The sequence below is a fragment of the Narcine bancroftii genome, chromosome 4, assembly GCF_036971445.1.
Source record: "Narcine bancroftii isolate sNarBan1 chromosome 4, sNarBan1.hap1, whole genome shotgun sequence".
NCBI classification, from domain to species: domain Eukaryota; kingdom Metazoa; phylum Chordata; class Chondrichthyes; order Torpediniformes; family Narcinidae; genus Narcine; species Narcine bancroftii.
The window spans coordinates 1,638,512-1,666,090 of record NC_091472.1 but is presented as its reverse complement, the minus strand read 5'-3'; the positions used below and the strand labels follow the sequence as shown (position 1 = coordinate 1,666,090).

Here is a 27,579-nt window from a genome sequence, read left to right as displayed (position 1 = left end):
TCGGCCCTTCTAGTCTGTGCCAAACCATTTTTTTTGCCTAGTCCCACTAGCTGCACCCAGTCCATATCCCTCCATACCCCTCCCATCCATGGACCCATCCAAATTCTTCTATAAAGTTGAGCCCACATTGACCAGTTCACCTGGCAGCTCGTTCCACACCCCCACCACTCTCTGTGTGAAGAAGTTCCCCCTCATGTTCCCCCTAAACTTTTCCCCTTTCATCCTTAACCCATGTCCTCATCCACCCTCCGTGGAAAATTCCTCTCTACATTTACTCTGTCTATCCCCCTCAATTGTAAACACCTCGATCAAATCTCCTCTCCACCAGGGAATAAAGTCTGTATCTGTTTAACCTCTCGCTATAACTCGGGGGTGGATTCCGCCCCCAGCCGGTACTGTCTGAGACTCTCTGAGATTTCCTGTTTCTGGCTCATTCTGCTTGTTCCCAGAGAAAGGGTCAGGCCCGAAATGTCAGCAATATATCTCTGTCTCCTAAAGACGCTGAAAAGACCAGCTGAGTTCCTCCAGTGTTTTGGTGTGTTTTTACTCAGTTTCTGAGCAACATCCCAGTAAATCTACTCTGCCCTCTTTCAATCTTATATAACCAACAATCACAGTACGGAAGCAGGTCATATCAGCCCTTCAAGTCCACACCAATTTACGTGAAACTCCAACTAGTCCCACCTACCCACTCCCTGCCCATAAGTCTCCAACCCCCTCACATCCATGTACTCATCCAACCGCCTCTTAAATTGACCCTGCCACAACAATCTTACTGATATCCTTCCTGTCATTTGCCCTAACCCTAACCTTATCCCTCGGGTACAGTGAGAGGAAACCGAAGCCCCTGGGGAAAACCCATGCAGGCATGGGGAGAACATACAAATCCCTTACAGACAGCATGGGATTCGAACCCCTGGCCACTGACGCTGCCATAGCCTTGTACGAACATCTTGACCTCCCATAATTTTATATATTTCTATCAGGTTACCTCCTCATCACTCCAGGGGAGTCAAGTCCAGCTGCTCCAATCTCTTCTCCTAACTGTGTGCTCCCATCCAGGCAACACCCTGGGGAATCTTCTCTGCAATCTCTCTAGCACGGCCACATCATTCACCGAGTGATTTCATCAACTTCTCTCAATCTCCTTCACCCCAGCTTCAAATGTCTCAGTCTGTCCACCCCTTCAGTCCTGTTGCCATCCATGTGGAACTTTCTGAACCCTCAATGGGATAATCGGACCTTCTGATAGTAGGCGACCAGGCTGAGGACAACATTCCAGGTGTGGCCTCGCCAACACCCGAGAAAGCTATAACATGAGGCCAGATAAATGTGCCACATCCCTTCCTCACCACCCTGTCTACTGGTGAACCATGTATTGAACCCCAAATCTCTTTGATCCCCATGGCCCTACCATATTCAACCCTCACACTTGTCTGAGAAAAGTCCATGAACGTTCCTAGTTCATCTGGATCCTGTTGTAAACATCTTCACTGTCCACTGCACCGCTAATGTTGATGTCGACCCTAAACTTACTCGCCATGCTCTGGGTGAAACAGTTCATGCAGCAGTTAGCGTGATGCTGTTACAGTGCAGTGACTGGGGTTCGAATCCCGCGCGGTCTGTAAGGAGTTTGTACATTCTCCCTGTGTCTGTGTGGGTTTTCCCTGGGGGGTTCCGGTTTCCTCCAACCATTCGAAACATACTGGGGATTGTAGGTTAATTGGGTGTAATTGGGCTCATGGGCTGAAAGGATCCGTTACCGTGGTGTACGTCTAATTAAAATTTTAAATTTAGAGAAATTCTACCACCCTGTTCCCTCATCAATGTTGGTCATCTCTTCAAAAAACTCCATCAGGTTCGTGAGACACACCTCATAAAAGCCATGTTGACTCTCCCTCATCAATCCCTGCCTGTCCAAATGCATGTAGAGCTCAGGGGATTCGCTTGATGCTGGCTGCATGTGCCTGTACGTGCCTCCTTTATCATGGCCAGAATCCCTTGTTAAGCAGACGCCCTTCATTCCAACAAGAACATGCTACTCCTGAACTCTACTTTTCTCGCCTTTACATGCCAAGTATTCCCTTTCCCTGGGTGGCACTGCAATTGTCGCCATGCCTTTACAGCACCAACAATCGGGTTCAAATCAAATGCTGTGTGTAAGGTCTTGAAACATTCCCCCAATCACCTGCGTGGGTTTCCTCTGGGGGCTCCGGTTTCCTCCCACCATCCATAAGGTGCAGGATTGGGAGGTTAATTGGGTGTAATCGGGCAGCACGGGTACTGAAACAACCTCTCCCAGACACATCATCAAAGTTAGCCTTGCTCCAATGTCAGACTTTACCTGGTGGAACAGTCCTAGGTTTTTTAATAATTACTACTGGAGCGGCCCAGTTGGCGTAGCGGTTATCGCCACACCTTAACAGCGCCAGCGATCGAGACCGGGGTTCGAATCCCGCACTGTCAGTGAGGAATTTGTACACTCTCCCCGTGTCTGCGTGGATTTTCCCCGGGGGCCACGGATTTCTCCCACCCTTCAAAATGTACTGGGGGGTGTAGGTTAATGGGGTGTAAATTGGGCGGCCTGGGCTCGTGGGCTGAAGGGCCTGTTTCCGTGTCTAAATTTAAATCTAAAAATGTAAAAATTTTAATTCAAAACTAAAGCAGTCAAGCCACTGGCCTCGAAGTTCTCCACTTGCCCCTGACCCTGTGTGTTTATTGGCCTCCAGACAGTATGGCTGTAGAGGAGCAGGAGAGAGAGCGGAGGCAGCTGGTGGTGGAGAAATTTCAGAAGGCTCCGTTTGAAGAGATAGCAGCCCACTGTGGAGCTAGGGTAAGGACGTGTCCTGTGGAAGAGAGTTGTGGTTCTTGTAACGGCACAGCCCAGGAATTTTCCCACTACACGGGTGGTCTGAAAAGGAACGTGCAGGGATTTGGAGTCGATTCCTGCCCCGCGATTTATCCTGCTGGACCCCGACAACGTTTTGGAGGGAGCCTGCAATGTTAATTGTACCGGAAAAATTCGTTGTCAGTCATCCACTCGACCGCATGTCCAACCTCCGGGACTGTTGCACTCAGGTCCTTGCAACCTAAAAAGATGCTCAGTGTGAACATCCACACGGGCAGTAATTATTTTAATTTCTTCCACAATTTTCCCAACATTGCAGTTTAAAAAAATATAACTAAGGGGACATGAACAAGACACTGCAGGCCCACGGAGCTGGTCCCCAAGATGCTGCATGGCCCACAGAGCTGGTCCTCCCTCAGAGCTGTGCAACATGTCTGAGGAAGGACTGGGCCCACCCTTCTCTGGTTACAGCTGCGCCACACCGACAGGCCATTCAGCCCAGCCACACCGTGTCAGCCTTCACCACCCGGATAATTCGAACCTTCAGCTTTATTCACCACTGTAATCTTGCGCTGATTGCCCTCAAACCTCCATGGTGATGTCCTGCAGCCCCTCCCACTGCTGGCATCTCCCAGACAATGATGGTATGGTAGTAAGCTAGCTGGGCAATACTCAGAGGCTGGGCAGTTGTTCCAGAGGCATCTCTTTTCCTCCAACCGCAACAGTTGAAAACTTTAAATTTCAAATAACGAGTACTTTTGGAATTAAATCTCGTGCCTCACATTCAGGTTGATGAAAACAACTCAGTTCCACATGTCAACCCAAGAGGGACCCCACCATCCTTCACGCAGTACACCACGCCGTCCACTGTGACTGACCGTTAGCTCCCTCGCGAGTGCTAGCCAGCTACGCAAGGAGCCACACAGAAGGAGGCTCTGCCCAGCTCCCATGTCTGCGTGAAAGGTGACAGTTCCTCGGTACTCAGTCCAGCGGGAGGAGTGGGAAGGTTAATGACACCAAGGTATGGTCACTGACACACTACGATGTTGTCATTTACTAACTGCCTCATTCCTTGCCTTCCAGGCGACGATTCTGCAGAGCAGACTCAATCAAATATTTGAGATAACTGTAAGGTAGGTTGGGTTAGAGCTTGCAATGGGCCACCACAAAGCTCCGAGGTAGGTTGGGTTGGAGATGACTGTGGGCCACCTCACAACTCCGAGATAGGTTGGGTTGGAGCTTGCTATGGACCACCTCAGCTCCGAAGTAGGTTGGGTTGGAGCTTGCTAAGGGCCACCTCAAAGACCTGAGTTAGGTTGGGTTAGAGCTTGCTATGGACCACCTCAAAGCTCCGAGGTAGTTTGAGTTGGAGCTTGCTATGGGTCAACATAAAATTCTGAGGTAGGATTGGTTGGAGCTTGCTATGGGCCACCTCAAAGTCCCGAACTAGGGTGGGTTGGAGCTTGCTATGGACTATCTCACAACTCCGAGGTAGGTCGGGTTGCAGCTTGCTATGGGCCATCTGAATGCTCCGAGGTAGGTAGGGTTGGTGCTTGCTATGGGCCACCTCAAAACTCCGAGGTAGGTTGGGTGGAGCTTGATGTGGGCCATCGCACAACTCTGAGGTAGGTCGGGTTGCAGCTTGCTATGGGCCACCATAAAGCTCCAAGGTAGGTAGGGTTGGTACTTGCTATGGGCCACCTCAAAACTCCAAGGTAGGTTGGATGGAGCTTGATGTGGGCCACCTCACAAATCCAAGGTAGGTCGGGTTGGACCTTGCTATGGGCCACCTCAAAGCTCCGAGGCAGGTTGGGTTGGAGCTTATATGAGCCATCTCAAAACTCCGAGGTGGTTTGAATTGGAGCTTGCTATTGGCCACTTCAAAACTCCGAGCTAGGTAGGGTTGGAGCTTGCTATAGGCCACCTCAAACCTACTAGGCAGGTTTGGTTGGAGCTTGCTGTGGGCCACCTTAAAACTCCAAGGTAGGTTGGATGGAGCTTGCTATGGACTATCTCAAAGCCCCGAGGTAGGTTGGGTTTGAGCTTGCTATGGGCCACCTCAAAGCTCCAAGTTACGTTGGCCTGGAGCTTGCTATGGGCCATCTGAATGCTCTGAGATAGGTAGGGTTGGTGCTTGCTGTGAGCCACCTCAAAGCTCTGAGGTAGGTTGGGTTGGAGCTTGCTATAGGCCACCTTAAAGCTCCAAGGTAGGTTGGATGGAGCTTGATGTGGACCACTTCACAACTCCAAGGTAGGTCAGATTGGGCCTTGCTTTGGCCCACCTCAAAGCTCCGAGGTAGGTATGGTTTGTGCTTGAAATTGGCCACCTCAGCTCTGAGATAGGTTGCGTTGGAGCTTATATGGGCCATCTCAAAACTCCAGGGTGGTTGAATTGGAGCTTGCTATGGGCCACTTCAAAACTCTGAGCTAGGTAGGTTGGAGCTTGCTATGGGACACCTGAAAGCTCTGAGGTAGGTTGGGTCGGAACTTGCTATGGGCTACCTCAAAGCTCCAAGTTAGGTTGAGTTGAAGCCTGCTATAAACATCTGGATAGACAGGGTCTGATCAGGAGCACTCAACATGGATTTGTGGGAGGAAGGTCATGTTTGACCAATCTGATTGAATTTTTTGAAGAGGTGACTAGGAATGTGGATGAGGGTAGCGCAGTGGATGTTGTCTATATGGACTTCAGTAAGGCCTTCGATAAGGTACCACATGGAAGGTTAGTTAAGAAGGTGCAGTCTTTAGGTATAAATTTTGAGATAGTCAAATGGATTGAACATTGGCTGAAAGGGAAAGGCCAGAGAGTGGTAGTGGATAATTGTCTGTCAGGTTGGAGGCCGGTGACCAGTGGTGTGCCTCAAGGATCTGTATTGGGCCCATTGTTGTTCGTTATATACATTAATGATCTAGATGATGGGGTGGTAAATTGGATTAGTAAATATGCAGACGATACTAAGATAGGTGGAATAGTGGCTAATGAAGAAGGTTTTCAAGGATTGCAGAGGGATTTGGGCTGCTTAGAAAAGTGGGCTGAAAAATGGCAGATGGAATTTAATGCTGATAAGTGTGAGGTGCTTCATTTTGGTAAGAAGAATCAGAATAGGACATATGTGGTAAATGGGAGAGCATTGAGGAATACAGAAGAGCAGAAAGATTTAGGAGTGACGGTACATCGTTCCCTGAAGGTAGAAACTCACGTGAATAGGGTGGTGAAGAAGGCTTTTAGTATGCTGGCCTTTATCAATCATTGCATGGAATATAGGAGTTGGGAGGTGATGTTGAGACTGTATAAGACGTTGGTGCGGCCTAATTTGGAGTTCTGTGTGCAGTTCTGGTCGCCTAATTATAGGAAGGATATAAACAGAGAGGAGAGAGTGCAGAGAAGATTTACCAGAATGTTACCTGGGTTTAAGCATCTAGAGTATAGGGAGAGATTGGACAGATTAGGTCTTTATTCTTTGGAGCGTAGAAGGTTGAGAGGGGATTTGATAGAAGTATTTAAGATTATGAAAGGGATAGACAGAGTGGATGTGGATAGACTATTTCCGTTAAGAGGAGGAAAGATTAAAACAAGAGGACATGAGTTAAGAATTAAGGGGCAGAGGTTTAGAGGTAACATGAGGGGGAACTTCTTTACTCAGAGAGTGGTAGCCGTGTGGAATGAGCTTCCAGGAGAAATAGTGGCGGCAGAGTCAATTGTATTATTTAAGAAAAGGTTGGACAGGTATATGGATGAGAAGAAGATGGAGGGTTATGGGCATTGTGCAGGGAGGTGGGACTAGAGAGGGGTGTTTGGTTCGGTGCGGACTAGAAGGGCCTAATGGCCTGTTTCCGTGCTGTAAATTGTTATGTTATGTTATGGGCCACCTGAAAACTCCGAAGTAGATTGTGTTGGAGCTTGCTATTGGCCATCTCAAAGCCCCGATGAGGGTTGGGTTGGAGCTTGCTGTGGCCACTTCAAAACTCCGAGGTAGGTTGGGTTGGAACTTGCTATGGGCTATCTCAAAGCTCCAAGGTAGGTTGAGTTGAAGCCTGCTATGGGCCAGCTGAAAACTCCGAAGTAGATTGTGTTGGAGCTTGCTATTGGCCATCTCAAAGCCCCGATGAGGGTTGGGTTGGAGCTTGCTATGGCCACTTCAAAACTCCGAGGTAGGATGGGTTGGAACTTGCTATGGGCTACCTTAAAGTTTGAAGGTAGGTTGGGTTGGTGCTTGCTATGGGTCACCTCAAAGCTCCGAGGTAGGTTGGGTTGGTGCTTGCTATAGGCCATCTCAAACCTCTGAGGCAGGTTGGGATGGAGATTGCTGTGGGCCACCTCAAAACTCTGAGGTAGTTTGGGTTGGAACTTGCTATGGGCCACCTCAAAACTCTGAGGTAGTTTCGGTTGCAACTTGCAATGTTCCACCGCAAAACTCCAAGATAGATTGGGTTAGAGGTTGCTATGGGCCACCTCAAAACTCCAAGGTAGGTTGGGTTGGAGCTTGCTATGGGTCACCTCAAAGTCCCAAGCTAGGGTGGGTTGGAGCTTGCTATGGACTATCTCCAACCCCTGAGGTAGGTTGGGTTTGAGCTTGGTATGGGCCATCTCAAAGCCCCAATGAGGGTTGGGTTGGAGCTTGCTATGGCCACCTCAAAACCCCTTGGTAGGTTGGGTTGGAACTTGCTATGTTCCACCTCAAACCTCCAAGGCAGGTTGGGATGGAGCTTGCTGTGGTTCACCTCAAAGCTCCGAGGTAGGTTTGGTTGGAGCTTGCTATGGGCCATCTCAAAGCCCCAATGAGGGTTGGGTTGGAGCTTGCTATGGGCCACCTCAAAGCTCCGAGGTAGGTTGGGTTGGAGCTTGCTATGGGCTATCTCCAACCCCCGAGGTAGGTTGGGTTGGAGCTTGCTATGGGCCACATGAAAACTCCGAAGTAGGTTGTGTTGGAGCTTGCTATGGGCCATCTCAAAGCCCCGATGAGGGTTGTGTTGGAGCTTGCTATGGCACATCAAAACTCCGAGGTAGGTTTGGTTGGAACTTGCTATGGGCTACCTCAAAGCTCCAAGGTAGGTTGGGTTGGTGCTTGCTATGGGCCACCTCAAAGCTCCGAGGTAGGTTGGGTTACAACTTGCTATGTTTCACCGCAAAATTCCGAGATAGATTGGGTTAGAGCTTGCTATGGGCCATCTCAAAGTCCCGATGAGGGTTGGGTTGGAGCTTGCTATGGCCACCTCAAAACTCCTTGGTATGTTGGGTTGTAACTTGCTATGGGCTACCTCAAAGCTCCAAGGTAGGTTGGGTTGGTGCTTGCTATGGGCCTCCTCAAAGCTCCGAGATAGGTTGGGTTGGAGTTTGTTATAGGCCACCTCAAACCTCCGAGGCAGGTTGGGATGGAGCTTGCTGTGGTTCACCTCAAAGCCCTGAGGTAGGTTGGGTTTAAGCTTGCTATGGGCCATCTCAGAGCCCCAATGAGGGTTGGGTTGGAGCTTGCTATGGCACCTCAAAACTCCGAGATAGGTTGGGTTGGAACTTGCTATGGGCTACCTCAAAGCTCCAAGGTAGGTTGGGTTGGTGCTTGCTATGGGCCATCTCAAAGCTCCGAGGTAGGTTGGGTTGGAGCTTGCTATGGACTATCTCCAACCCCCAAGTAGGTTGGGTTGGAGCTTCCTATGGCCACCTGAAGACTCCGAAGTAGATTGTGTTGGAGCTTGCTATGGGCCATCTCAAAGCCCCGATGAGGGTTGGGTTGGAGCTTGCTATGGCACATCAAAACTCCGAGGTAGGTTGGGTTGGAACTTGCTATGGGCTACCTCAAAGCTCCAAGGTAGGTTGGGTTGGTGCTTGCTATGGGCCACCTCAAAGCTCCGAGGTAGGTTGGGTTGGAGCTTGCTATAGGCCACCTCAAACCTCTGAGGCAGGATGGGATGGAGATTGCTATGGGCCACCTCAAAACTCTGAGGTAGTTTCGGTTGCAACTTGCAATGTTCCACCGCAAAACTCCGAGATAGATTGGGTTAGAGGTTGCTATGGGCCACCTCAAAACTCCAAGGTAGGTTGGGTTGGAGCTTGCTATGGACTATCTCCAACTCCCGAGGTAGGTTGGGTTTGAGCTTGCTATGGGCCATCTCAAAGCCCGATGAGGGTTGAGTTGGAGCTTGCTATGGCCACCTCAAAACTCCTTGGTAGGTTGGGTTGGAACTTGCTATGGGCTACCTCAAAGCTCCAAGGTAGGTTGGGTTACAACTTGCTATGTTCCACCGCAAAATTCCGAGATAGGTTGGGTTAGAGCTTGCTATGGGCCATCTCAAAGCCCCGATGAGGGTTGGGTTGGAGCTTGCTATGGCCACCTCAAAACTCCTTGGTATGTTGTGTTGTAACTTGCTATGGGCTACCTCAAAGCTCCAAGGTAGGTTGGGTTGGTGCTTGCTATGGGCCTCCTCAAAGCTCCGAGATAGGTTGGGTTGGAGTTTGTTATAGGCCACCTCAAACCTCCGAGGCAGGTTGGGATGGAGCTTGCTGTGGTTCACCTCAAAGCCCTGAGGTAGGTTGGGTTTAAGCTTGCTATGGGCCACCTCAAAACTCCGAGGTGCTTTGCGGTGAAGCTTGTGTTATGTGTGTGAGGTAGTGAAGGTTTACATTATTGTGGAGTAGGTTTACTGGGGGGGGTTGGGGTCATGGATAATGTAGCAGTTAGCGCAATTCTATCACAGCGCCAGTGACCTGGGTCAAAACTCGTTTATATCTTCTCCCTGTGTCTGAATGCGTTTCCTCCAGGGGCTCTGTTCAAAATGTCGCAGGGTCAGGAGGTTAACGGAGGTCGACAAGATTCTGAGAGGCATAGGCAGGGTGGATGAAGTAGGACACCTGTTTCCCAGGGCAGGATCAGCAAACACCAGTGGATGTGTGTACAAAGTGAAGGGAGGGAAGTTTAAGGGAGATGTCAGGGGGAAGTATTTTGGACTGAGAGTTGTGGGGGCCTGGAATATCTCATGGGGGGTGGTGGTGGAGGCTGGAATATTAGACAGGCACAAGAATGAAAGAAAAATAGAGAGTTACGGGTAGGGAGGGTTTCATTGTTTTTTGGTAGGAATGAGGGCCAAAGGGTCTGTATTGTGCTGTAGTGGTCTGTGTTCTAAATGTCGTCTGCCCAAGATTTGTAGAGCTGCAACATGACTCTCATCTCCTGAACTCACTGCCATGACTAATGAAGCTCATCATTCCGCACGTCTTCTTAACGATTCTATCAACCTGGACGGAGACCTTGAGAGTTGTCTGGAGGTGGACCTCAAGGTCCCTCTGACCCGCCACCCTGTTCTGGATCCTCCTATTAACCCTGTACTCAGCCCCATGGCTTGACTTTATCGGCCATGGTATCGAGTAAAGCGGTGTAGAAATTATGAGGCGCCCAGTACAAAACATTGGCAGGACCACAGCTGGAATAAAGGGCACCGTTCTAGTCACCACACTGTCGAAAGGATGCCTGTAAGGGAGCAGATTCATGAGGATGTAACTTGCATTGCAGGGTCTTGATATGCTAAGGTTAGAACCTTTATCCCTGGAGAGAAGGAGACTGAGGAGTAACCATGGGAAGGTTTATAAAATCACCAGGACTACAGGTATAACCATATAACCACTTACAGCACAGAACAGGCCAGTTCGGCCCTACTAGTCCATGCCGTAGCAAATCCCCACCCTCCTAGTCCCAGCACCCGGTCCATACCCCTCCAGTCCTCTCCTATCCATGTAACAATCCAGTCTTTCCTTAAATGTAACCAATGATCCCACCTCGACCACGTGTGCCGGAATCTCATTCCACATCCCCACCACCCTTTGCGTAAAGAAATTTCCCCTCATGTTCCCCTTATAATTTTCCCCCTTCAACCTTAAACAATGTCCTCTAGTTTGAATTCCCCCACTCTGAATTGAAAAAGCCTATCCACATTTACTCTGTCTGTCCCTTTTAAAATCTTAAACACCTCTATCAATTCTCCCCTCAATCTTCTACGCTCCATAGAAAAATGCCCCAGTCTGCACAACCTTTCCCTGTAACTCAAATCTTGAAATCCTGAATGGTCACCTTTTATTTCCCAGGGTAAGAGATCTGTGCTGGAAGTTCACAAGGAGGATTCTGGGAATGAAAGGACTATCTTATGTTTGACAGCTCCTGGCCTGGACTCGTTGGAATTTAGGAGAATTGGGGAGGGGGTGGGATTGAAACATTTTGAATGCTGAAAGGTGTGGACAGAGTCAATGTAGAAAGGTTGTTCCCCATGGTGGGAGAGTCTAGGACAAGAGGGCACAATGTCAGCATTGAAAGGCGTCCATTTAGAACAGAGATGCAGAGGAATTTCTTCAGCCAGAGGGAGGTGAATCTGTGGAATTTGTTCCCACAGGCGGTTGTGGAGGACGGGTCATTGGGTGTATTTAAGGCAAAGATTGATAGGTTCTTGATTAACCAGGGGCATCAAAGGTTATAGGGAGAAGGCCGGGCAGTTGGGAAAATGGATCAGCTCATGATTAAATGGTGGGACAGACTTATTGGGCTGAATGGCCTATTTCTGCTCCTGTATCTTGTGGTTTAAAACAAGAAGGCACAGTGAAATGGGTAAGATTTACAAAAACTGGGCAGCAGATGCTGGACTTGCTGGTGGCAGCACTGGAGGGATATGGATGGAAGGAGAAATGCTGGTCGAGGGCTTACGGGGCCTCTGCTGTTCTGCCCTCTGGGAGGCCAGCCGTCTGCCAGTGCTGCTTGGACACAGTTTGTGTGGGCACTGAATAACCACTTGTCTTTATTCGTAGGCCTCCCCCCAGCCCGTCAGGCAACATTACTGCCAGCTATGGACAGACCCAGCCCCGTTCCGTGCCCGTGTACGAGATGAAGTTCCCAGACCTCTGCGTGTACTAGCGGATCACGCCATCAAGCAGAGGATTGGAGAAACCCTGGTTCCCCTGCCAGGCCGTGGCATTGGGAGAATTGCATCAGAATACCACATGAACCATCCCGCAGATACCGGCCATCACCCAGCTCCTGTCTCCCTGCTGCCTGTGGCTTAGCCCTGCTTTACAATGAAGATATGCATGCGTATATGGCCTGAGCTTACCCACCAGCAGGGCTGGCCTGGGACCATGGCCTGCAGTATCGTGCGGAGTGACTAAGCTCAGGCCGCTGGCCCCCACGGGAGGCAGGACTGGAGGAGAACTGTGAGGTCCACACTGCACCCTGACTTCTGCCTCTACTGGCCCACACCGGCTCCGCTCAGGGGGTTTAGATCAGAGCTGAGATGGGCACAGTCTGTTTCATTGCCAGACTATAACCAGTTGCCAATCTGATCTCCTGTCCAATATTGGAAGGGCCTCACACAGGCAGAGGCAGGGAGAGCTCTGGAATTGCTCGAGGCAAGGAGCACAGTGGGGTGGGTGCATCCAAACTTCTGTTTTGTTGTGCAATGTTTAGATGGTGCTTCAGTTGAAAGTCGCCTTCAGATGCTGGAAACCTGGTGAACGGCCGTGTCATCAGCCGTTCTGATGAAGGGTCTTCCACGGGAATGGTTCTCAGCATCTCCCTTCACAGAACCTGCCTGGCTTGATGAGTCTTTCCAGATTGTTCCTTCATCCTCTCTCTTCTCCGAACTCTGCCAGTTCCTGCACAGAGTCCTGGAACTGCCTGACCCCTGCACTCAATATTAGATGCCTCTTGCAGAACATCACCATCAATAAATATTTAAAAGAGCAAGGTTTAAACCTTCAGCAGCATGTGTGGACCCATTTTAAACTTTTTACACTTTATTTAATCACGGGAAAAGCCAATTCCAGCCACTTAAACCCATTCTGCCTAACTACACCCAACAAACATACAACCCCGGCATGTTTCAGACGGTGGGAGGAAACTGGAGCCCCCTGGAAAAACCCACGCAGACACGGTGAGAGCGAACAAACTCCTCATAGACAACACGGGATTCGAACCACGGTCAGACACGGGGAGAGTTTACAAACTCCTCACAGACAGCGCAGATTTGAACCCCAGTCAGACACAGGGAGAGCGTAAAAGCTCCTCACAGACAGCGCGGTATTTGGACCCCGGTCGCTGATGCTGTAACTGAGTAGTGCTCACCACTACGTCCCGGATACAGATCATTCTGCATTTTTCCTGAACACTGGTCTGTGCTGAAAGAACCATTTCAGGGGAACAGTTCCGAGACCATTCGTTCAGCTGCCATTGAGAGTGGCCCGAGCCTGAGGAGAGTTGCTGCCTTGATGTCTGTCTCACGTATACCACAGGCAGGAAGAAAATAAAGGAACAGGAGAGGGACAGGCACACCAACACGCATTAATACCAACACACACTGTGAACAACATGCTCACACACACTGACACCAACACACTTCAGCACACACTGATACCAATGTGTTCACACACCAACACACAGATATGACACATACCAACCCACTCACACCAACACACATTGATACCAACACACACTGATACCAATAGACTGACACCAAAATATTCTGATACCAACCCACACTAATACCAATCCACTCATACACGTGAACACACACTGACACCAAAACACTAACACACACAGATACCAACTCACACTGACACCAACATGTTCACACTCACCAACATACACACACCAAAGCACACTGATACCAACACCCTCACACTAACCAATACACACTGATACAAACACATTCAGACTCACCAACACACTAATATGAACACACACCACCACACACACAGATCAACGTGCTCACACACACTGACACCAACACACTACACTCACCAACACACTCTGATACCAACCCATTCACATACACGAACACATACTGATACCAACACACTCACACACACCAACACACACTGATACCAATCCACTCACACACACCAACACACACGGCCCCCAATACACACATACCCATGCACACACACCAACACTCTCATGGTCATGCATACACAGACACACACAAACACTACAGATTGGGGTGTGCACTGCACACGGATCAGTGCTGATCATGGATCGGTGACTGCATTGGCCATGGTTTGGCATGTGCGTTGGCCATGGATTGATGAGTGCCCATGTGGGGAGTACAATATATGGCTTGAGGGCTGTGTGGAGCTGCCAGAGGCAAGGAATTGAGGCCTGGGGCAGATCAGCAGTGGTGGGATAGGACTGAGGGGCTGAGTGTCCTGTTCCTGCTACCTTGTGCTTTCTTGTTCTCAGCCCATTTCAGACCCAGCTCCTGAACAAAATGGAGGGAAGCAGTCACTTCTCACACTGACCGTTTGCCAAACTCTTTATTTTTCCAACTTCATTTACATTTACATTTGTACTGCTCAGTAAGTCCCAGCCACTGAAGCCTGGATGTCACACACCATGTCCAGTAATGAGTGGGAGGTGCCTTGGACAGGCTCTAACTGAAGGACAAGCTCTAAGTGTCTCCGCCACCCAGTTCAATCGATCTACTGGCTCTGACCATTGGTCTCGTGCCCGTCCTTGATGATGACATTCCGAAAGAGAGTCAGCAGAGGGTTCTGCCCCTTCTCATCCCAGGACTTCATGAAGCCCCCATAGCGCTTGTTTTTGAGTGGGGTGCTCCACCGGAAGTGCCCGAATTTGTAACTTTCCCCATCCTTTTTCACCTCTTCCTCGGGCCAGCCACTCTCCACACTCTCCTGGAGCAGGCCTTGCAGGTTTGTGATGTGTTGAGGACCCAGGGTCAGTTCCCCATCCTTTGGACCCCTACCCCACCTGAAGTGGGTCATTTTGTAAACCTTCCCATCTTTCTTCTGGTCACCTCCCTCCATCTCCACACCTCCCACTTGTGTTGGGTGGCCAAAGTCTGCCGACTCAGACCTCTTGAGTTCTGCTCCCAAGTTCTCCACTGACCTGTTTTCAAAGCTGCTTGGGTAGACCTTGACCGGCCTCCTCTTCCTGCCCATGGGCTTCCCCCACCGGAAATGTTCCATCGAGTAGGACCTCTTCTCCTTCTGCTTTGGAAGCTGGGGGTCCATGCCCTCGCTGACCATGTTGTGGGCTGGTGGCTCTCTGACCGGCAACTGGAACAGCAAAGCCTGAAGTCTCTCAGCCTCTCGATTGCTGCCGGACAATCCGGTGTTGTTGGCTCTTTTCTTCCCAAACTTGTTCCAACGAAAGTGGCCCATGACATAATCCCTGATGTTCTCTTCCATCGGCTGCAGCTGGTTGTTGCTGGGGTCAATTGGGAATTCCAGACTCTTGACGGCCTTGCAGCCATCACTACATTCCTGCAGACACATGAACAGAAAGGTAATTCTGGGAGCCTGTCTCAACTTCTGCAAAAGGTGTCTTAGCCTTCATTGTCAGACGATTTCGTGGGATATTGGGGATCTGGGTCAGAGGAAGAGAGAGGGTTAGAACAGGGACAGGCAATACGGAGCAAATGAGGGACTTGAGGAGTATAAAAAAACCTCAAGAAAGAAATCAGGAAGAATCAAAGAGACACAAGGTTGGTTTGGTGACAACGTGAAGGAAAATCCTCAGTGTTTCTACAGGTAGATTAAGAGCAAAAGAATAGTCAGGGACAAAACTGGTCCCTGTGAAGATCAGAGAGGTCGGCTTTGTATGGAGCCAAAGAGATGGGGAGATCTTAAATTGGCTTTTGCATCAGTACAGATTGTACCTCTTACCCAGCCCTCTGTGGTCCAGCAACTCCCACGGTCCAGCATGTTTGAACCTGCTGCTGTTAGTTAAACCCCTTACAGACAGGGTGGGATTCAAGCACCAGCCACGATCGCTGGCGCTGTAAAGGTGTTGCGCTAACTGTGCCACCCCACAGTGTTATTCCCTGTTTTAAGTTTTGTTGTACATTTGATATGTTTACTTAGGGGGTTCCTTTAGCGGTCCATTTCTGTTTTCCGGCATTTTCTGTGTCCGGCAATGGTCAGGTCCCAATGTTGCTAGATTAAAGATGTACAACCTGGAATTACTCAGGAAATGGCCACAGAGTCATGGAAGGAAGGAAAATAAGCAGTGAGGTCATGGAACCGACACAGATTAAAGAGGAGGTCGTACTTGCTGTCTTAAAGCAAATAAGGATGGATAAATCCACAGGGCCTGACAAGATATTCCTTTGGACCTTGAGGGAGGCTGGTGCAGAAATTACAGGGGCTCTGACAGAAATATTTAGAATGTCCTTATCCACAGGGGAGGTGCCAGAGGATTGGAGGGTAACTCATGTTGTTCCGTAGTTCAAAAAAGGCTCTAAAAGTAACCCTGGAAATTACAGGCTGGTGTAATTAGTAGGTAAATTATTGGAATGTGTTCTTAGAGATCAGATATACAAGTATTTGGATATTCAAAAACTGATTACGGACAGTCATCACGGCTTTGTTCGTGGTAGGTTTTGTTACCCGGAAAGTTGATGAAGGAAAGGCTGTGGATGTTGTCTACAAGGTCCCACATGGGAGGTTCGTCAGGAAGGTTCAGACGCTAAGTATTCATGGTGAAGTAGTGAACTGGATACGACAATGGCTGGATGGGAGAGAGTAGTGGTGGATGATGCTTCTCAGACTGGAGGCCTGTGACTCGTGGTGTTGCCTCAGGGATCGGTGCTGGGACCATTGTTGTTTGTCATCTATATCAATGATCTGGATGATATTGTGGTAAATTGGATCAGCAAGTTTGCAGATGACACTAAGAATGGAGACGTTGTGGACAGTGAGGAAGGTTTTCAAAACGCAGAGGGATCTGGACCAGCTGGAAAAATGGGCTGAAAAATGGCAGATGGCGTTTAATGCAGACAAGTGTGAGGTGTTGCATCTTGGAAGGACAAACCAAGAAAGGACGTACACGGTGAATGTTCAGGCACTGAGGAGTGGGGTAGAACAGAGGGATCTGGGAATACAGATACATAATTCCCTGAAAGTGGTGTCACAGGTGGACAGGGTTGTGAAGAGAGCTTTTGGCATATTGGCTTCATATATCCAAGTATTGAGTACAGGAGTTGGGATGTTATGGTAAAGTTGTAAAAGACATTGGTGAGGCCAAATTTGAAGAATTGTGTGCAGTTTTGGTCACCGAACTACAGGAAAGAGATCAATAAGGTAGAAAGAGTGTGGAGAAGATTTACTAGGATGTTGCCTGGATTTCAGGAACTGAGTTACAGGGAAAGGTTAAACAGGTTAGGACTTTATTCCCTGGAGTGTAGAAGAATGAGGGGAGATTTGAGCGAGGTATTTTAAATGACGAGGGGGACAGACAGAGTAAATGTAGGTCGGTTTTTTCAGAGGATGGGTGAGATACAAACCAGAAGACATGGGTTATGGGTGAAAGGGGAAAAGATTAGGGGGAACGAGCTGCCAGCTGAAGTGGTGAATGAGGGCTCAATTTTAACATTTAAGAAGAATTTGGACAAGTACATGGATGGGTTAGGTTAAGGTGGGAGTGGGATGGAGCCCCTGCTTCAGTCAGTGACTGGCAGTGGGAGGAGCCACCAGAATCGGTCTCCGAACTGCACAGGAACAGGAGAAGGAGGTGACATACCTCCCCTTTTGGCACAGCTGAACCTTCGAGGCAGTTGTGTTCCCAGCAATCCCACTGCTGAGCGGAGGCGAGAGCCCACACTGACAACAGGACAGGCAGCACCTCCCAGAATCGCCTCATCATCTCCAGGCTTCAGGGCCAGTCGTGTCTGCCAACAACAAGGGAGAAACCATGTCAGTGACCCCTAACCCCCACCCCATCAGTGACCCCTTTCCCCCAGAGCCCAGGGCTAGTAACCCCAGTGACATTAATCCCCCTCTCTCAGTGACCCCTCTCCCCACCCCATCAATGATCCTTCTCCCCAGCCCCCCCTCAGGGACCCCTCTCCCTCAGAGCCCAGGGTCTGTGTTAATCCTCCCTCAGTGACCCTTCTCCCCCACCCCCTCAGTGACTCCTCTCTCTTCCCCACCCCCATGACCCTCTCCCCAGTCCCTTCCTCAATGACCCCCTCTCCCCTGCACTTATGTCCACACTGATCTTAATCCCCCTCCACACATTCCTCAGTATCCATTCAGTCCCAGACACAGGGAGCGGACACGGGGAGTGGACATGGGGGGTGAACATGGGGAGTGGACACAAGGAGTGGACATGGGGTCTGGACATGGGGGTGGACACAGGGATGGACACGAGGTGGATGAGGGTGTGGGATGGGTCTGTAGGAGTGGGGGATGAGGGTATGGTGAGTGGGGTGGGGGCTGGTGAATGGGGAGGGGTTGGAGGTGGAATGTTCTCTGGGATTGTATCGGTTGATGTCTCGGGGCGAGGCATCACAGCGATGGTGTCCCATCGGGTTCTGGGATGTTGCTTAGACCACAGACCAGTTCACCAACAGGGTTTCACTGTCCGACTCTGTTCACTGACAGGGGGTTCACCGTCCAAGCCGGTTCACTGACAGGGGTTTCACAGTCTGAGCCAGTTTGCCAACAGGGTGTTCACCATCTGAGCCGGTTCACCAATAGGGTGTTCATGGTCTGAGATGGTTCACCGATAGGGTGTTCACCGTCCAATCCAGTTCACTAACGGTGTTCACCGTCCGAGATGGTTCACCGACAGGGTGTTCACCATCCAAGTCGGTTCACCTACAGGGGGGTTCACCGTCTGAGCTGGTTCACCGACAGGGGGTTCACGGTCTGAGCCAGTTCACTGACAGGGTGTTCACGGTCTGAGCCGGTTCACCGATAGGGTGTTCAGCATCCGATCCGGTTCATTAACAGGGTGTTCACTGTCCGATCGGTTCACTGACAGGGGGTTCACCGGCTGAGTCGGTTCACCTACAGGGGGGTTCACCGTCCAAGTCAGTTCACCGACAGGGGGTTCACCATCCGAGTTGGTTCACCGATAGGGTATTCACCATCCAAGTCAGTTTACCAACAGTGGTTCACCATCTGAGCCGGTTCACGGACAGGGGGTTCACCATCCGAGTTGGTTCACCAATAGGGTATTCACCATCTGAGTCAGTTTACCAACAGGGGGTTCACCATCTGAGCCAGTTCACCAACAGGGGGTTCACGGTCTGAGCCAGTTCACTGACAGGGTGTTCACGGTCTGAACCGGTTCATCGATAGGGTGTTCAGCGCCTGATCCGGTTCACTAACAGGGTGTTCATTGTCTGATTGGTTCACCGACAGGGGATACACCGTCTGAGTCTGTTCACTGACAGGGGGTACACCGTCCGAGCCGGTTCACCGACAGGGGGTACACCGTCTGAGCCAGTTCACCGACAGGGAGTTCACCAACAGGCCGTTCAGGGGGTTCACGGTCCGTGCCAGTTCACTGACAGGGTTTCATTGTCTAAGCCTGTTCATCGACAGTGGGTTCACCATCCGAGCTGGTTAACCGACAGGGGCTTCACCGACAGGGCATTCAGGGGGTTCACCATCCGAGCCTGTTCACCAACAGGGGGTTCATGGTCTGTGCTGGTTCACCGACAGGGGATTCACAGTGCGAGCCGTACCCCTCCATTGCTCTTCTCCCCCCTCATCCCACCCACAGTGACGCTTACCTCCAGCTGCCGATGTTGTGTGTCTGTGTGGAACGGGCTGTGTTCTCTGGTGTCCCTACCTTCGCCCACAGCCCTTTTATAGCTGACTTTGTCTTCCACACCAGCTCGTCACCGTGATGACATTAACCTTTTGGTGTACAATAGTCTCAGGCAAGAGTGAAGTAGCCAGCGAGTGGGGGAGAGTGTGTGCTCTCAGCAAGGGTGACACCTGAGACGTTGGGGCCCTCTCCTGTCCCCTCTCCAGGGGGATTAGCACCTTTCTCACACAGGAAATGTCAGCCCACCTGCAAATCCTCTGCCTTTCTCTGGACGCTGGCCACAACATTTTTAATTTCACCATCTTCCTGTGTGTGAAATGTTGATTTTTCGGCTCATTGATCATTTTCACTGCAGCTTTGAAACAAAGCCGTGTTTATCGAGGGTTGAAATTCACGGTGGTAACGTGACGATTCCTTTTCTCCCCGATCTGCCTCGGCTTCAGGACAGCTGCCACTGTGACAGGCTCATTGGCCGCAGGTGACGCTTGTCCCTCTCCCTCCATCTCCAACCCCATCCCGTGATGGGGGGATGTCGACATTACAGGGCACGCAGCCCAGCTGGGCAGGGAACAGGGGGAATAGCTAGGGATCTGATGTGGGGTCATGGTCAGGACCCAGGGGTTCCCAAATGGTTGGATGCTGGAACCCAGGAGTGTCCCACAGGAATGGGCACTGGGACCCAGGAGTGTCCCACAGGGATGTGCGCTGGGACCTAGGAGAGCCCCACAGGGATGCGCGCTGGGATCCAGAAGTGTCCCAATGGGATGGGTGCTGGGACCCAGGAATGTCCCACTGGGATGGGTGCTGGGACCCAGGAATGTCCCACTGGGTTGGGTGCTGGAACCCAGGGGTGTCCCACTGGAATGGGCACTGGGACCCAGGGGTGTGGTTGTAGTGATATGAAACTAAGAATACTGAGTGCAATATTTGTCTCCCCCATGAAAGGAAATATGTGGGGGCTTTGGAAAGGGAACAGAAGGGTTTCAACAGGATGTTGCCTGGTTCAGAGACCTGAGTTATGGGGAGAGGTTGGACCATGGGAGGCTAAAAGGAGACCTGACCAAGATGGATTGGGAGGTCAGTGAGAATAGTTTCCCCAGGGTAAAGAGTCTGGAAGGCATGTGTTCGAGGTTCAATGTTCACTTTAACTCTCCTCCCATTAGCCAGACAGAGGTTCGCCCCAGTGGTGTGCCCTCCCATTAGACAGACAGAGGTTCACCCCAGTAGTCCTGCCTCCCATTAGGCAGACAGAGGTTCAACCCAGTGATGCTGCCCTCCCATTAGACAGACAGAGGTTCGCCCCAGTGGTGCTGCCCTCCCATTAGACAGACAGAGGTTCACCCCAGTGATGCTGCCCTCCCATTAGACAGACAGAGGTTCACCCCAGTGGTGCTGCCCTCCCATTAGACAGACAGAGGTTCACCCCAGTGATGCTGCCCTCCCATTAGACAGACAGAGGTTCACCCCAGTGGTGCTGCCCTCCCATTAGACAGACAGAGGTTCACCCCAGTGGTGCTGCCCTCCCATTAGGCAGACAGAGGTTCACCCCAGTGGTGCTGCCCTCCCATTAGACAGACAGAGGTTCACCCCAGTGGTGCTGCCCTCCCATTAGGCAGACAGAGCTTCACCCCAGTGGTGCTGCCCTCACATTAGACAGACAGAGGTTCACCCCAGTGGTGCTGCCCTCCCATTAGACAGACAGAGGTTCACCCCAGTGGTGCTGCCCTCCCATTAGACAGACAGAGGATCGCCCCAGTGGTGCTGCCCTCCCATTAGGCAGACAGAGGTTCACCCCAGTGGTGCTGCCCTCCCATTAGACAGAGTTTCACCCCAGTGGTGCTGCCCTCCCATTAGACAGGCAGAGGTTCACCCCAGTGATGCTGCCCTCCCATTAGACAGACAGAGGTTCACCCCAGTGGTGCTGCCCTCCCATTAGACAGACAGAGGTTCGCCCCAGTGATGCTGCCCTCCCATTAGACAGACAGAGGTTCACCCCAGTGGTGCTGCCCTCCCATTAGACAGACAGAGGTTCACCCCAGTGGTGCTGCCCTCCCATTAGACAGACAGAGGTTCGCCCCAGTGATGCTGCCCTCCCATTAGACAGACAGAGGTTCGCCCCAGTGATGCTGCCCTCACATTAGACAGACAGAGGTTCACCCCAGTGCTGCTGCCCTCACATTAGACAGACATAGGTTCACCCCAGTGCTGCTGCCCTCCCATTAGACAGACAGAGGTTCACCCAAGTAGTGTTGCCCTCCCATTAGGCAGACAGAGGTTCACCCTAGTGGTGCTGCCCTCACATTAGACAGACAGAGGTTCACCCCAGTGCTGCTGCCCTCCCATTAGACAGACAGAGGTTCACCCCAGTGATGCTGCCCTCCCATTAGACAGACAGAGGTTCACCCCAGTGGTGCTGCCCACACATTAGACATACAGAGGTTCACCCCAGTGCTGCTGCCCTCCCATTAGACAGACAGAGGTTCACCCCAGTAGTGTTGCCCTCCCATTAGGCAGACAGAGGTTCACACCAGTGGTGCTGCCCTCACATTAGACAGACAGAGGTTCACCCCAGTGGTGCTGCCCTCCCATTAGACAGACAGAGGTTCACCCCAGTGATGCTGCCCTTCCATTAGACAGACAGAGGTTCACCCCAGTGGTGCTGCCCATACATTAGACAGACAGAGGTTCCCCCAGTGGTGCTGCCCTCCCATTGGACAGACAGAGGTTCGCCCCAGTGGTGCTGCCCTCCCATTAGGCAGATAGAGGTTCGCCCCAGTGGTGCTGCCCTCCCATTAGACAGACAGAGGTTCGCCCCAGTGGTGCTGCCCTCCCATTAGACAGACAGAGGTTCACCCCAGTGGTGCTGCCCTCCCATTAGATAGACAGAGGTTCGCCACAGTGGTGCGCCCTCCCATTTGGCAGACAGAGGTTCACCCCAGTGGTGCTGCCCTCCCATTAGACAGACAGAGGTTCGCCTCAGTGGTGCTGCCCTCCCATTAGACAGACAGAGGTTCACCCCAGTGGTGCTGCCCTCCCATTAGACAGACAGAGGTTCGCCCCAGTGGTGCTGCCCTCCCATTAGACAGACAGAGGTTCACCCCAGTGGTGCTGCCCTCCCATTAGATAGACAGAGGTTCGCCAGAGTGGTGCGCCCTCCCATTTGGCAGACAGAGGTTCACCCCAGTGGTGCTGCCCTCCCATTAGACAGACAGAGGTTCGCCTCAGTGGTGCTGCCCTCCCATTAGACAGACAGAGGTTCACCCCAGTGGTGCTGCCCTCCCATTAGACAGACAGAGGTTCGCCCCAGTGGTGCTGCCCTCCCATTAGACAGACAGAGGTTCACCCCAGTGGTGCTTCCCTCCCATTAGACAGACAGAGGTTCGCCCCAGTGGTGCTGACCTCCCATTAGATAGACAGAGGTTCACCCCAGTGGTGCTGCCCTCCCATTAGACAGACAGATGTTCACCCCAGTGGTGCTGACCTCCCATTAGACTGACAGTGGTTCGCCCCAGTGCTGCTGCCCTCCCATTAGACAGACAGAGGTTCGCCCCAGTGGTGCTGACCAAACATTAGACAGACAGAGGTTCACCCCAGTGGTGCTGCCCTCCCATTAGACAGACAGATGTTCTCCCCAGTGGTGCTGACCGCCCATTAGACAGACAGAGGTTCGCCCCAGTGCTGCTGCCCTCCCATTAGACAGACAGAGGTTCGCCCCAGTGGTGCTGACCTCCCATTAGACAGACAGAGGTTCGCCCCAGTGGTGCTGCCCTCCCATTAGATAGACAGTGGTTCACCCCAGTCGTGATGCCCTCCCATTAGACAGACAGAGGTTCGCCCCAGTGGTGCTGCCCTCCCATTAGGCAGACAGAGGTTCGCCGCAGTGGTGCTGCCCTCCCATTAGACAGACAGAGGTTCGCCCCAGTGGTGCTGCCCTCCCATTAGACAGACAGAGGTTCGCCCCAGTGGTGCTGCCCTCCCATTAGACAGACAGAGGTTCACCCCAGTGGTGCTGCCCTCCCATGAGACAGACAGAGGTTCGCCCCAGTGGTGCTGCCCTCCCATTAGACAGACAGAGGTTCACCCCAGTGGTGCTGCCCTCCCATTAGACAGACAGAGTTTCGCCCCAGTGCTGCTGCCCTCCCACTAGACAGACAGAGGTTCGCCCCAGTGGTGCTGCCCTCCCATTAGACAGACAGAGTTTCGCCCCAGTGGTGATGCCCTCCCATTAGACAGACAGAGGTTCGCCCCAGTGGTGCTGCCCTCCCATTAGACAGACAGAGGTTCACCCCAGTGGTGCTGCCTTCCCATTAGATAGACAGAGGTTCGCCAGAGTGGTGCGCCCTCCCATTTGGCAGACAGAGGTTCACCCCAGTGGTGCTGCCCTCCCATTAGACAGACAGAGTTTCGCCCCAGTGCTGCTGCCCTCCCATTAGACAGACAGAGTTTCGCCCCAGTGGTGATGCCCTCCCATTAGACAGACAGAGGTTCGCCCCAGTGGTGCTGCCCTCCCATTAGACAGACAGAGGTTCGCCCCAGTGGTGCTGCCCTCCCATTAGACAGACAGAGGTTCACCCCAGTGGTGCTGCCCTCCCATTAGACAGACAGAGGTTCACCCCAGTGGTGCTGACCTCCCATTAGACAGACAGAGGTTCACCCCAGTGGTGCTGCCCTCCCATTAGACAGACAGAGGTTCGCCCCAGTGGTGCTGCCCTCCCATTAGACAGACAGAGGTTCACCCCAGTGGTGCTGCCCTCCCATTAGACAGACAGAGTTTCGCCCCAGTGCTGCTGCCCTCCCATTAGACAGACAGAGGTTCGCCCCAGTGGTGCTGCCCTCCCATTAGACAGACAGAGTTTCGCCCCAGTGGTGATGCCCTCCCATTAGACAGACAGAGTTTCTCCCCAGTGGTGCTGCCCTCCCATTAGACAGACAGAGGTTCACCCCAGTGGTGCTGCCCTCCCATTAGACAGACAGAGGTTCACCCCAGTGGTGCTGCCCTCCCATTAGACAGACAGAGGTTCACCCCAGTGGTGCTGCCCTCCCATTAGACAGACCGAGGTTCACCCCAGTGGTGCTGCCCTCCCATTAGACAGACATAGGTTCGCTCCAGTGGTGCTGCCCTCCCATTAGACAGACAGAGGTTCGCCGCAGTGGTGCTGCCCTCCCATTAGACAGACAGAGGTTCGCCCCAGTGGTGCTGCCCTCCCATTAGACAGACAGAGGTTCACCCCAGTGGTGCTGCCCTCCCATTAGACAGACAGAGGTTCACCCCAGTGGTGCTGACCTCCCATTAGACAGACAGAGGTTCACCCCAGTGGTGCTGCCCTCCCATTAGACAGACAGAGGTTCGCCCCAGTGGTGCTGCCCTCCCATTAGACAGACAGAGGTTCACCCCAGTGGTGCTGCCCTCCCATTAGACAGACAGAGTTTCGCCCCAGTGCTGCTGCCCTCCCATTAGACAGACAGAGGTTCGCCCCAGTGGTGCTGCCCTCCCATTAGACAGACAGAGTTTCGCCCCAGTGGTGATGCCCTCCCATTAGACAGACAGAGTTTCACCCCAGTGGTGCTGCCCTCCCATTAGACAGACAGAGGTTCACCCCAGTGGTGCTGCCCTCCCATTAGACAGACAGAGGTTCACCCCAGTGGTGCTGCCCTCCCATTAGACAGACAGAGGTTCACCCCAGTGGTGCTGCCCTCCCATTAGACAGACAGAGGTTCACCCCAGTGGTGCTGCCCTCCCATTAGACAGACATAGGTTCGCTCCAGTGGTGCTGCCCTCCCATTAGACAGACAGAGGTTCGCCGCAGTGGTGCTGCCCTCCCATTAGACAGACAGAGGTTCGCCCCAGTGGTGCTGACCTCCCATTAGATAGACAGAGGTTCACCCCAGTGGTGCTGCCCTCCCATTAGACAGACAGATGTTCACCCCAGTGGTGCTGACCTCCCATTAGACAGACAGTGGTTCGCCCCAGTGCTGCTGCCCTCCCATTAGACAGACAAAGGTTCGCCCCAGTGGTGCTGACCTCCCATTAGACAGACAGAGGTTCACCCCAGTGGTGCTGCCCTCCCATTAGACAGACAGATGTTCTCCCCAGTGGTGCTGACCGCCCATTAGACAGACAGAGGTTCGCCCCAGTGCTGCTGCCCTCCCATTAGACAGACAGAGGTTTGCCCAAGTGGTGCTGACCTCCCATTAGACAGACAGAGGTTCACCCCAGTGGTGCTGCCCTCCCATTAGACAGACAGTGGTTCACCCCAGTCGTGATGCCCTCCCATTAGACAGACAGAGGTTCCCCCCAGTGGTGCTGCCCTCCCATTAGGCAGACAGAGGTTCGCCGCAGTGGTGCTGCCCTCCCATTAGACAGACAGAGGTTCGCCCCAGTGGTGCTGCCCTCCCATTAGACAGACAGAGGTTCGCCCCAGTGGTGCTGCCCTCCCATTAGACAGACAGAGGTTCACCCCAGTGGTGCTGCCCTCCCATTAGACAGACAGAGGTTCGCCCCATTGGTGCTGCCCTCCCATTAGACAGACAGAGTTTCGCCCCAGTGGTGATGCCCTCCCATTAGACAGACAGAGGTTCGCCCCAGTGGTGCTGCCCTCCCATTAGACAGACAGAGGTTCACCCCAGTGGTGCTGCCCTCCCATTAGACAGACAGAGGTTCACCCCAGTGGTGCTGCCCTCCCATTAGACAGACAGAGGTTCACCCCAGTGGTGCTGCCCTCCCATTTGGCAGACAGAGGTTTGCCCCTGTGGTGCTGCCCTCCCATTAGACAGACAGAGGTTCGCCCCAGTGGTGATGCCCTCCCATTAGACAGACAGAGGTTCGCCCCAGTGGTGATGCCCTCCCATTAGACAGACAGAGGTTCGCCCCAGTGGTGCTGCCCTCCCATTAGACAGACAGAGGTTCTCCCCAATGTTGCTGCCCTCCCATTAGACAGACAGAGGTTCGCCCCAGTGGTGCTGCCCTCTCACACGGTGATCCCATTGGCCAGGAGGCTCTCGATAGAGCTGCTGTAGAAAGTTGACATGATGGTGACCGGTAGCCATGCCTTGTTCAGTCCTCTCAGGAAGTGCAGTCTCTGTTGCACCTTCCTGACAAGTGAGGAGACGTTAAGGGTCCACGACAGGTCACTGGTTAAATGAACTCCAGGAACTTGGTTTCCCCACTCTCTCCACTACAGAGTTGATGTGTAGTGGAGGGTGGTCATTCCTGGTTCTCCTGACGTCCACGATCATCTTCCTCATCTTGTCCACTCAGGAGATGTTGAGCTATTTCCTATGTTTTTCCTCGTTATACACACACGACTGTGTGGCCTGGCAGTTTCCCGATGACACCATGAAGCAAACAGGAAGGAGATCGGTCAGCTCATTGAATGATGTAACAACAACCTAGTGTTCAACATCTGCAAAACTAAGGAGATGATTGTGGACTTTAGGAGGAAGTCAGGGGAACGCAACCCAGTGCTCATCAAGGCCTTAGTAGTGGAGAGGATCATTCTTCGAATTCTTGGGTGTGAACATCTCCGAGGATCTGTCCTGGAGACTGCATGTTGATGCAATCACAAAGAAAGTTCGCCAGCGGGTATACTTTGTGAGGAGTTGGAGGAGATTCTGTACGTCACCGAAGACTCTTGTAAACTTCTACAGGTGGACCGTGGAGAGCATTCTGGCTGGTTACATCACTGCCTGATATAAAGGGGTCAACTCTCAGGACAAGAATAAACTCCAGAGGGTTGTTAACTCGGCCTGCGACATCACACTCCATCGAGGACATTGACATGAGGCGGGGTCTTTAGAAAGCAGCCTCTATGCTCAAGGACCCCACCACCACCCAGGCCATGCCCTCTTCACGCTCCTACCACCGGGGAAAAGGTACAGGAGCCTGAAGACGAGCCATCAACGTCATGAGGACAGCTTCTTCCCCACTGCCGTCAGGTTCCTGAATGAACAATGAACCCCAGACACTGTCCGACTTTTCATGGATGATTATTTTTTATAGTCCTTTTGTAAGAGGTTATAATCTGAATGTTTACACTGTGACGCTGCCCCAAATCACCAAATTTATTGACTTGTTCATGACAATAAATCCTGATTCTCATTCAATTCTGAATTATTTCATTTGCATGGACTCTCCAACGTTGTCTAAAGCTCTCAACCTGCAGTGGGGCTCAGATTAAGGTG

At 52.0% G+C, this 27,579-nt stretch overlaps 2 protein-coding genes across 10 annotated transcripts in view; one reads left to right on the top strand and one right to left on the bottom strand.

Annotated features, from left to right (window-relative positions):
- LOC138760267 (protein EFR3 homolog B-like) overlaps nucleotides 1-12,581 on the top strand; it is a 242,207-nt gene extending 229,626 nt beyond the window's left edge. For 7 of the 9 annotated variants that reach the window (XM_069930610.1, XM_069930612.1, XM_069930611.1 and 4 more), the window contains 3 exons: nucleotides 2,730-2,833; nucleotides 3,932-3,981; nucleotides 11,634-12,581. In XM_069930610.1, the coding sequence (XP_069786711.1) occupies nucleotides 2,730-2,833; nucleotides 3,932-3,981; nucleotides 11,634-11,739 (260 nt within the window). In that variant the 3' untranslated portion in view covers nucleotides 11,740-12,581. Of the gene's footprint in view, nucleotides 1-2,729; nucleotides 2,834-3,636; nucleotides 3,865-3,931; nucleotides 3,982-11,633 lie in introns of those variants that run through there. The other 2 variants (XM_069930609.1, XR_011355520.1) reach the window with 2 other exon arrangements.
- A 1,568-nt stretch (nucleotides 12,582-14,149) lies between these two features.
- pomca (proopiomelanocortin a) lies at nucleotides 14,150-19,402 on the bottom strand. Its single transcript, XM_069930354.1, has 3 exons — nucleotides 19,361-19,402; nucleotides 17,359-17,506; nucleotides 14,150-15,101 (listed from the first exon to the last, which is right to left on the bottom strand). The coding sequence occupies exons 2-3, from the start codon at nucleotides 17,479-17,481 to the stop codon at nucleotides 14,298-14,300; spliced, it is 927 nt and encodes a 308-aa protein (XP_069786455.1). The 5' UTR covers nucleotides 17,482-17,506; nucleotides 19,361-19,402; the 3' UTR covers nucleotides 14,150-14,297.
- Between the last annotated feature and the right edge of the window lie 8,177 nt (nucleotides 19,403-27,579).

Coding starts and splice junctions, on each gene's coding strand:
- pomca (XM_069930354.1), bottom strand. CDS start 17,481: ATGATGAGGCGATTCTGGGAGGTGCTGCCTGTCCTGTTGTCAGTGTGG. Junction 15,102..17,358: donor CAGCTGTGCCAAAAGGGGAG/GTATGTCACCTC, acceptor ATGTGTCTGCAG/GAATGTAGTGATGGCTGCAA.